The sequence below is a fragment of the Eumetopias jubatus genome, unplaced genomic scaffold (genome assembly GCF_037043125.1).
Source record: "Eumetopias jubatus isolate StellerSeaLion01/CBP00866 unplaced genomic scaffold, mEumJub1_p1.0 scaffold_1, whole genome shotgun sequence".
Classification (NCBI taxonomy): domain Eukaryota; kingdom Metazoa; phylum Chordata; class Mammalia; order Carnivora; family Otariidae; genus Eumetopias; species Eumetopias jubatus.
Window position 1 is genome coordinate 129,906,271 of NW_028274807.1, and position 11,061 is coordinate 129,917,331.

Sequence of the window (11,061 nt, forward strand, 5' to 3'; positions counted from 1 at the left end):
GAAAAACCAATTGACCTGGAGGACTTATAATTAAATACTTTTACCTTTTCGATAATAGAGGGAATACATTCTATGCTGCTTGGCCGGGCGGAGAACTTGCTATATAATCTACAAGCTTCAACCTATATGCAGAAAGAAAATTAAAATTCAGCTCACAGATCATATTACTCTTCAGAAGGAAGACAAGATGTTAAGTCATTACTTTCTATTATGTGTAGAGAAAAGATGGAGAAAATACATTACCTGGACTGTTTCTTAAAAGCCTAGGCAAAGCCCAAATTTCTGCCTCAGTATGATTCAGGAAGTAAATCAAAACAAGACATCATTTTCATTTCTCAGACTGGCAAAAATGAAAGACTTTGATAATACTCAGAACTTACCACCACACAGGAAAGCCGGCACTCTCCTAAGCTGCTGGTGAGAGTATAAATGGGAAGGGAAGTTGATAATGTCCACTAAAAATTAAAATGAGCATATCCCTGGACCCAGAAATTCCACAGCCAGGAATACAAAACTTCACCTGCTTCATCTTGTTACAATTATAATCTATCCTTATTACATTTCTGCCAGTTTTCCTGTAAATATATAATATTTATATATATATAATATATATATATTTACTGCTATGCTGTTTGGGATGTGTCAATTCAGCAATGCGTAATTTTTCACTGTTTAATGCACTCTAAGCAATATATAGAAATGGTGTCTCTTGATACTTTTTGGCATGAAAGTTGGTAGTCTTAGTCCAACAAGCATGATAGAATTAAGATTTTCAGTCTGTTCCCGGTCATGCCATCTAAAGTATTTCCACAAAAACAGATACTTGGATTTTAAATCAAATCAGTGATTTTTCTCTTCACATTTTTAATTTCACCTAATAAACTTTTATTATTTTCCTTTTCAGGAAAAAATATTTGCAGTAGACATTATCCTCTGCTTTCTTCTCATCTATAAAGTTTCTGTAATAAGTTTAAATTTTTTTTTAAGTATTTTATTCATTTATTTGAGAGAGAGACAGCGAGAGAGGGAACACAAACAGGGGGAGTGGGAGAGGGAGAAGCAGGCGTCCTGCAGAGCAGATAGCCTGATGTGGGACTCAATCCCAGGACCCTGGAATCATGACCTGAGCCGAAGGCAGACGCCTAATCACCCAGGCGCCCCTAAATTTCCTTTTATTTATTTATTTTTATTTTTTAAAGATTTTATTTATTTATTTGACACAGAGAGAGAGTGAGCACAAGCAGGGGGAGTGGCAGGCAGAGGCAGAGGGAGAAGCAGGCTCCCCACAGAAGAAAAGCCCGATGTGGGACTTGATCCCAGGACTCTGGGATCATAACCTGAGCCGAAGGCAGTCGTTTAACCAACTGAGCCACTCAGGCACCCCTAAATTTCCTTTTAAATAACTTTTCTGCTCTGCTTATTTTTCTTTCTTTCTTTTTTTTTTTTAAAGATTTTATTTATTTATTTGAGAGAGAGAATGAGAGAGAGAGAGTACATGAGAGGGGGTAAGGTCAGAGGGAGAAGCAGACTCCCCGCTGAGTGGGGAGTCCGATGCGGGACTCGATCCCGGGACTCCAGGATCATGACCTGAGCCGAAGGCAGTCGCTTAACCGACTGAGCCACCCAGGCGCCCTTATTTTTCAAACATATTAGCATTTTTTAAATAATGGTTGTTATTCTTTACCATTAACTAAGTAAACTTCAATTTCCTTTCAAGAGGATAAAAGTGTAACTTTTGCATCAACCTATACCAAGATCTAGTATTTTACAATAATTTAAATCACAGAGAAAATTCTATGTTTATATTCTGAGGTTCTCACAATGACTTCTGGATTAACCAGTAGACTTTGCCTAAGGTTTTAACTCTGCTCAGAACTTTGCGCTCGAAATGCGCAAATATGTGCTTAAGAGTTAATCATTCACTCTCACCTATTTGCTTTCTAGAACTATTCTTAAAGCTGTAGCATTTTGTTTTATGCAACCATTTATGAAGACCTCTGTAGTACTTGTAATATATAAAAAAAAGTAAAAAAAGAAAAAAAACACAAAAAACAAACCACTATAGAATTTTGTTGACAAATTCTTTTAAGTTTTTAGAAATTTTTAAATATTTTCCTTCAGCCTTCCAAAATAAAAATGAACTTGTCCAGTCTACTGATAGTCATTTTACATAAGATTTTTCCTCTCAACTTTTTACTTCTCTGAAGTTTGGGAGGCATAGTCCCACACCATTTTTATTCCTGCATCTTGACTCTTTAAGAACTTAGTTTCAGAGTTTAAAAGCCTATCGAAAAGATATAACTCTTGGAAGACTGCTCCTAAGCAGAGCCTGAGCTCCCTTAATATACACACTGAGACTGTCTTGTAGTTAAGGAAAATTACCTCTAAATTACCTCAGGTACCTCTGTTTTATTTTGTGTATTTTGCAGATAGGAGTTTTTATTTCTTCTCCATAAATCTTTTTTATTTATTTATTTTTAAAGGTTTTATTTATTTATTTGACAGAGAGAGACACACAGCGAGAGACGGAACACAGCAGGGGGAGTGGGGGAGGGAGGAGCAGGGAGGCCGATGCGGGGCTCGATCCCAGGACCCTAGGATCATGACCTGAGCCGAAGGCAGACACTTAATGACTGAGCCACCCAGGCGCCCCTCTTCTCCATAAATCTTAATAGCGTACATTTATGCTACTAAACTCTAATAAAAATTTTAAGAGTGCGTACCTGTGGAAACTCCTGGAAGGCTCCCATCGTTTCCTGCCTTCTTTCAGAAGAACCACCAATCACAATCAAGGGCCTGAAATAGTCATTGTTTTAAAAAAAGAATTCCAGATGAGATCGACATGTAAAATACTCAGGAGAGTGCCCAATTAAGAAATAGCCATGTATGTTGAGAGAGACAGAGAATTTCACTTTCCCTTAAAAACTATGGATTAGGGTCACCTGGGTGGCACACTTGGTTAAGTTCTTGGTTTCGGCCCAGGTCCTGATCTCAGGGTCGCGAGATCTGAGATTGAGATCCCCATCAGGCTCTGTATTGGGTGTGGAGTCTGCTTAGGATTCTCTCTCTCCCTCTCCCGCTGCCCCCCCCACTCGCGAACATGTGGCTGCTCTCTCTCAAATAAATAAATAAAATCTTTAAAACAAACAAACTATAGATTAAAAAAGATTTAGGAAGCAACCCGATACAAGAGAACCCTTCCTTAATTTCAGAAAAAGTTGAAATTCATAGTAAATGCTTTTCCTTCATGCCGCCCATTTTCCAAGCTCTTCTGAATGCTGATGCTAAACCTCTAGGTGTGGTGATGTAAAATAAATTTTTATAACCTTCCCATTAGTCTTGGAATTAAAAGGAGGAAACAATTTTTTTTTTCACACTTTCCTAGGTGAGTCTACTTGGAAATGGTGGAGTAAGAGAAATTCTTCGGCAATAAATTTCTTAAAGAAAAGATACAGAAAACTTAAAGTTACTAAAATAATATCAGACCCTAAAGTAGGTAAGAAAGAGAAAGACTAGGAAGGAAAAAAGGAAATAAGGCATATGGCAAGAAAGTGAACAATGCCCTTCCTACTAGGACATTAGTCTAAATAATATCTAAATATTTAATCTTCCTTTATACTAGGAAGGTGAAATATTTTATGAATTGACTAGAACATAACCCCCTTTAACATGATTTTATTGGTAAAGTGCCAAAGATGGGGTTAAGGGCAAGGTCAAAGAGTAAGTACTAAGGAGCTTATAAAGCAAACTCAAAAAATATAATTTCAATTGTCTTGCTAATTATGCAAAACAAGATGAAGAATTGGATATACCTTCTTACATATGGAGCTGGGGTCTTTAAAAAGTAATTCTGCACCTAAAGAGGACTTGTACACACATTCACATATATAGAGAGATAAAAATACACACACACACACACACACACACACACAAACTCCAAAATGTGTTTTTTTTTTAAGTTTTATACACAGTGTCATTTTAATGAGTTAAACATGAGACTATTCCCACAAGCTTCTACACTTAAGTTTATGAACACTTAAAATCTCAATGAAAGAAGATGTTAGATGAAGGACACATTATATACTGTCTAGTTCCCATGAGTTAAACACAGAGCTATGCCCATATGCTTCTACATATGTTTAGAAACACATATCTTTTTTTTTAAGTAGGCTCCATGCCCAACAAAGGGCTTGAACTCATGACCCTGAGATTAAGAGTTGCATGCTCTACCAGCTGAACGAGCCAGGCACCCCTAGAAACACCTATATCTTAATGAAGGAAGATGTTACTTGAAAGGTTTATATATAGGGTAGACTCAATGAGTTAATCATATGTGTATTCCCATATGCTTCTACACATAAGTTTTCCAAAAACTCCAAAATGTTAACAGTGTTTGCCTCTAAGTAAGATTGCTGATATTTTTTATGTTCTTCCTAATACTTTTCTTAATTTTTTTACTAAGCCATTCCCTCAAGCACTTGATTCCAAGTCTTCCCACCCCAGATCACGAATAACAATTAATTACCAACAGTTCATGTTTGCATTTGCCATACCACCCAAAGCGTGGATGAGACCTGGGCCAGAAACAACAAGGCATACGCCTGGCCTAGAAGCAAAACAGAATTTACTGTATTAAAAGCAGGTCAATTGCAATAGCTGCAAAACAGAATTTACTGTATTAAAAGCAAGGTCAATTGCAATAGCTGATTAATATCACTCTAGGGGGAAACATGGCAACCTTCTTGGACTTCAAAAAGAGGACATATAGGTCTTTACTACAATTGGTAAAGCAATTATTAGAATATTTTCTGAATTATAAAAGAAACAAGGGTAAGATTATATGTCTTTCCTGCAAGAAAGAAGATACCTATCATCTTCACACTGTATTTCACTAACCTTTTCATATTTTGAACCTCTTCATATTTTGAAGAAGTTATATTTGGGCCCAATCAATTTAATGGCACACAAAAGCCAATTCTTGATGCTGAGTACATTTTTGTTTGGAGAAAAGTGTTTAAAAAAATTTTTTTAACAAATAAATATGTCATTTGATCTCTGACAGAAAATAATTCCAAAATGTAACGCTCTGCCTCAAATTTTTTAAACTGAATTTGAATGCTTCACCCTAGATGTGACTTTCTAACCTTAAAACACTCAAGGAAAAAGTATCTCCATATAATTGTTTGCCATTTTACACATTTATAAAGTTATTTAAGAAACTCGGTTTAAGACAGCCTTCAAAAGAAACTGAAATAAAACAAAGACTTTACTTTACCTGCCTGTCAGATATCCAATCGCAGAGGCAGCATAACACGCCTACAAAGAAAAAATACTGGGACTTAAGCATACTGGGATCCTTACAGTAATTGTACATATAAAAATTCACTATTCAGTAAGAAACTAGAACTGAATGGTAAAGGAGAAATTAGAATGCTTTCAGTTTTAACAAGTAATGTTCTACCTGTAAATTTCAAATAATGGTTTAGGTTTCTAATCTAGTTCCTAGTATTTCAAGGAACTTGTCTATTTCATCTAGTTTATTAATAATACCCTCTCTTACAACCGCTTAAATATCTGCAGGATCAACAGAAATGTTCTCTATCTTATTCCTAATATTGGCAATTTGTGTTTTCTTTTATTCTTCATCAGTCTTGCCAGGGATTTATCAAATTTATTAATATTCTCAAAGGACCAATTTTTGGCTTTGTTGATTTTTCTATATTGTTCATTTATTTTCTAGTTCACTGATTTCTGCTCCTGTTATTATTTTACTCTCTTCATTAGGATTTAGTGTGGTTTTCTTTTTCTAGCTTCTTAAAATGTAAGCTTAGAGCACTGATTTTTGCTCTTCCTTAGTAATAGATTCATTTAAAACCATTTCCTCTAAGAACTGCTTTGGCTATGACTTACAAGTTTGAAATCTCATCTTTTCATTATCATTCAGTTCAAAATATTTTCTATTTTCCACTGTGATTTCTTCTTCAACCCACTGGTTGATTAGGGTTCGTTGTGATGTGTCCTTTTTCTTTTTTTTAAAGATTTTATCTATTTACTTGAGAGAGAGAGAGCAGGTGGAGGGGCAGAGGGAGAAACAGACTCACCACTGCGCAAGGAGCCCAATGTGGGGCTTGATCCCAGGCCCAGGGACCACAACCTCAGCCAAAGGCAGATGTGTAACCGACTGAGCCACCCAGGCGCACCCCCCCTTTTTTTTTTAAGATTATTTATTTATTTGAGAAAGAGAGAGCGTGCATGAGCAGAGGAGAGGAACAGAGCGAGAGGGAGCAGCAGACACCCCGCTTAGCAGGGAGCCGGATGCAGGGCTGAATCCCAGGACCCTGAGATCATGACCAGACCCAAAGGCAGACGCTTAAAGGACTGAGCCACCCAAGCGCCCCTGATGTGTCATTTTTCATTCTTGCTATTAGTAATTTATATTTTCTTTCATTTTTTAAAAAAGATTTTATTTATTTATTCGTGAGAGACAGAGAGAGAGAGAGAGAGAGGCAGAGGGAGAAGCAGACACCCTGCTCCACAGGGAGCCTGATGCAGGACTCCATCCCAGGACCCTGGGATCATGACCTGAGCCCGAGGCACACACTTAACCGACTGAGCCATTCAGGCGCCCTCTGTCTTTCATTTTTGACCAGTCTGCCCTGAACTTTTTTTAATTCACTAGTCTTTTTAAAATGTTTACAAAGTATCAAATGTGTTATTTAACTTTCAAATGTTTGGGGATTTCCTAGTTATCTTTCTGTTACTGAATTTATTCCCACATGGAGAGGTTACATGTATTATATATTTTCAATCTTGGAGATTTGTTGAGATTCCCTTTATGGCTTGCATATGCCTAGTTTTTACTTTTTTTTTTCTTAAAGATTTTATTACTTTATTTGAGAGACAGAGACAGAGAGAGAACAGGAGTTGGGGGAGGGCAGAGGGCGAGGGAGAAGCAGGCTCCCCACTAAGCAGGGAGCCCAACGTGGGGCTCGATCCCAGAACCCCAGGATCATGACTGGAGGAGAAGGCAGACGCTTAACAGATGGAGCCACCCAGGCGCCTTGGTTAGTTTTTACTTTTTTTTTAGTTTTTACTTTGAAACTACACTTCAGCTGCACAGCAAAAAAGGGGAGGTGCTAAATCAAATACAAGATAACCTGAAAATATGCTAAATGCCCTCTCAAATAAATCCTTTTTCTTAGTCTGGGACATCTTTTTTCCAGTATTATTTCTTCTCATTTTTTTAGAAATAATAAAAAATAGGATATTTTCTAACCTCCAATCAACTTTATGTGTGGTACACTGAACTTAAATAAATGTTTAGGACATAAATGTAAAAAATTAAAAATAAATTTTTATGAATCATAATCTTAACTGACACCACTACATATGCCCAACCAAGAAGGTGCACAAAGGCTCTGTACCATTTCTGTGTTACTATTCTCCATTGGCCCTTATCTCTTTTCCCTTTTGCACATAAGTCCAAATTCACAAAGGATAATAATAAGACTTCCCTAAGAACGCAAGTGCATAAAATATAGTATCTGTTGCAATATGAACACTTATTTGGACACTGAGGAGCACTGTCCACTTATTAAAGCGGGGTAAGAAATGTTGCTACAGAATGAAAAATACAAAACAACGTACAACAAAAATCATATTCTTCTGTTGCAGATGTCAAAAGTTGAAAAGGAACTCTTCTTATAGATTATAAAACATGTATTTCTTGGGGTGCCTGGGTGGCTCAGTTGGTTAAGCATCTGTCTGCCTTTGGCTCAGGTCATGATCCTAGGGTCCTGGGATAGAGCCCCGAGTCGTCAGCTTGCCTCTCCTTCTCCCTCTGCCCCTGCCCCGCCCAACCCCTGCTCATGTGCTCTCTCTTGCACACTCTCTCCCTCAAATAAATAAATAAAAAAACAAAAAAAAATGTATTCCTTTACCAAGTTACCTCCACTCACAAGCAGAATACTGTGTACAGTACTTAAAAGAGCGGACTCTAGAACTAAATCATTTTGATTCAAATCCTGCTCTCCTACTCTCTGCTGTGTAATTTTGGCAAGTTACTCTGTACCCTGGCTTCCTTATCTATAAAACGAACATAACTGACAGCACTGCTGTGAGGATGAAATCAATTAATACATGTAAAACATTCCGAATATTGCCCGCACACAGTTAATACATGTAAAACATTCCGAATATTGCCTGCACACATTTTGCACTCACCTTCCCAGATTGTGTTCAACTTAAAGATCAAGACTAATGTAACAGTGAGAACTAACAGTGTGCCTACTTCCTGGAAAGCTGCTCAGTATATGTCTTGATTACTCTAAGGATCCAATGCAAGATAAACAAGTCACAACCAATTACACCTTTCTTTTTAGTACAACACGTAATTGGATGCCAAGTCCTCTTTTGCCTCTTGTATGGCTTCTGAATCGGTTCTCACATTCTCTCTTCATCATCCTGACATTACCCTTAATTCAGGCACTAGTTAAGTCATCCTAACTACTGCAAAGACTCAGGCTGACTGAGGGGACTGTCTACTACTGGGAATGTCCTACAGGCATCTCAAACTCATATCCAAAGTGGGATTCATTATCTCTTCCCTCCAAATTGGCTCTTCCATCTGTACTCCCAATCTGAGTTAGTGGCACTGTGATCCACTCAGCCAGTTAAGCAAGCCCAAATCTAAGAAGCATCTCCAGAAGAGCCTGTCCTCTCCTTCCTACCTGGTTAATGCCTACTCATCCCTTGAGACAGCTCAGGGATCATTTCCTCTAGGAAACCTCTTAAGTTTTAGCTGAGTGTCCTTTTCTAGGCTTCCATAGCACCTTGAATATACCTCTATCACAGCACTTATCCCATTATAATAAAATTGTCTACTTATGTCTGACTCCACAGCTAGGTTTCAAACTCCTCAAGGACAGGGACAGTATATCATTCATCTCCATATCCATATGCCCAATAAAGCACCTGGGACCTACAGAGGCCCTCCACTAAGCTTATAGGACTGAAATAAAACTTCAAGCTGTCCTGCTGATCCATACTCTATACTACCATGATTTCTAAAGTACAAATCTAGTTATGTCTCCCACCTATTTAGAAAACCCTTTACAGTCTCATTCAACGCCAACTGAAAGAGCCCACATTCCTTGTCCAACCATGGACTTACTACAACTCCCTCTCAGTCCACCTAGTCAGTCTCACAGCCCACTGTGCCTTTAAGCTATTTTGATGGAACAGCATGAACAAACACTGCCTTTATAGATAATCTTCTCTGTCCCACTCAGAGAGAACAAGTCACCCTTTACATGCACCATTCCTTATGCATACATCTATTATAAGTTATACCAGATAAATTTGTTCTGTGTGTTTTGCACTCACCTTCCCAGACTGTGTTCAACTTAAAGACCAAGACTAAACCTGATTCCTTCAATATCTCTCTCTAGGTTTGGGCTTGCTTGATTGACTAGGTGAATCAGCACCACTGACTCAAATCATGAATACAGAGGGAAGAGCCAATCTGGAGGGAAAAGGTAATGATTCAAAATCAGACATGAGTTTGAGAGGCCTGTAAGACATTCCTAGTACGTATTTCCCATAGTCAGCTTGATTCTTTGCAATAAATCAGAGGAAGACGTAAACACCAGTACCTGGTATGTAAACATTAAACATGTGGTGTATGAAGAAGAAACCGGACATTCCACTTCCAGAAAAACAGTAAAATATAAGTCTTATTAATAGGTCAATAGTTTCATCTTCTCACACAGATGAAAGAATAGAATGTTGTTCCAACTAAGAAGATAGAAGCAATACAAACTGAAGACCTGATTTAATATTTTAAAAAAACCACAATCCTCAAATCTCATACTTAAGGATCGTCATTCAATTAATTAAAAAATGTTGTAAGTTCCTACATCATACAAAAACTCCAACCACGCCAGGCACTGTGGAGATATAACAAGTGAACCTGCTCTCTAGGAGCCCACATCTGATGAAGAGGAAGGGCAGCACTTAAGGAGGTCAAGGCAACTGCGTGGCAACAGGTGGTAAGAGCCTGAATGAGAGAGCAACAGTGGGAGTGCAAAGCAGGAATACTTAGCTGTAGACAGACTGACAGGATATGACACCATAGAAGTTGTTTCTTGATCTTTTAAGCCAGCGCTGGTGAAAGGAGGAAAAGGCTGGGTTGACAGAGTAAGCACTGAGACTGGGTTGACAAAATGTCTTATTTTCCATTCTTTTGCTTCCAAATAAGCCTCTACGAAGGGTGGCAGCATGATGTGGGGGAAGGAGCACTGGACTGGGATATAGGACAATGATGTTCTAATCACAGCTTTTCCATTTGGGATACTGTCATCTTGCAAGGCCGTCTACTATATAACAAGAGACCCGGCCTTCACCCATTCATCTGGTAGGAACTGCCTGAGCACCTATCATGTGCTAGGCAGTGGGGATATAGATGTATCAAGAAGAAATAATATCCCTCCTCTCTTGGAGCTCACAGCCAAATAGGGAAGTCAGACCAGACAAATAATACACAGAAACAGACACATAATAACAGATAGTTATGCGAGGACAGAAGGCCTGGATTCAGACCGGGAAACTGTCCCTTCCAAAACCGACCCTCTAGACTTGGCAGAGTACAACCCTGTTCAGTGTCAAGAGCATGGACTCCGGACCCAGAAGACGTGGGTTGGAATCCTAGCTCTGCCGTTACCAGCTGTCACCTCGGGCAAATTACTTAACTTCTCTGTGTCTCACTTTTCTCATCTGTCAACTAGGATTAAGCGAAGTTCTTACTTCATAGGATTGTTGTCATTGGCACGTGTGAAGTACTGGAACAGTGGTGAGGGCTGGGTATCCGCAATGAATATTTGCCGTTATTAGCAATCATTTCCAAAAATGCTTTTGGCTCCCAGTGTCCATACTTACGGCTTGCTCATTCCTCATCCCGACATATGTGATGCCCAGCTTCTGCGCCGCAACGGCGATTTCGGTCACTGGGATGCCCACGATGCCAAACATGTACGCCACATCCTGGGGGCCAAGAACAGAGGA

The 11,061-nt window shown here is 38.7% G+C and overlaps 1 protein-coding gene across 5 annotated transcripts in view; it reads right to left on the reverse strand.

The window, feature by feature from the left end:
- Positions 1-11,061, reverse strand: part of HACL1 (2-hydroxyacyl-CoA lyase 1) — a 52,805-nt gene that overhangs the window by 41,327 nt on the left and 417 nt on the right. For all 5 annotated transcript variants that reach the window (XR_003608445.2, XR_003608446.2, XR_003608442.2 and 2 more), the window contains exons 2-6: positions 10,936-11,040; positions 5,276-5,316; positions 4,526-4,606; positions 2,724-2,796; positions 45-122 (exon numbers count right to left, since the gene is read on the reverse strand). Coding sequence is in view for 2 of the 5 variants with exons in the window: in XM_028099256.2 (XP_027955057.1) it covers positions 45-122; positions 2,724-2,796; positions 4,526-4,606; positions 5,276-5,316; positions 10,936-11,040 (378 nt within the window). In the remaining 3 variants the exon portion in view is untranslated. The remainder of the gene's footprint in view (positions 1-44; positions 123-2,723; positions 2,797-4,525; positions 4,607-5,275; positions 5,317-10,935; positions 11,041-11,061) is intronic.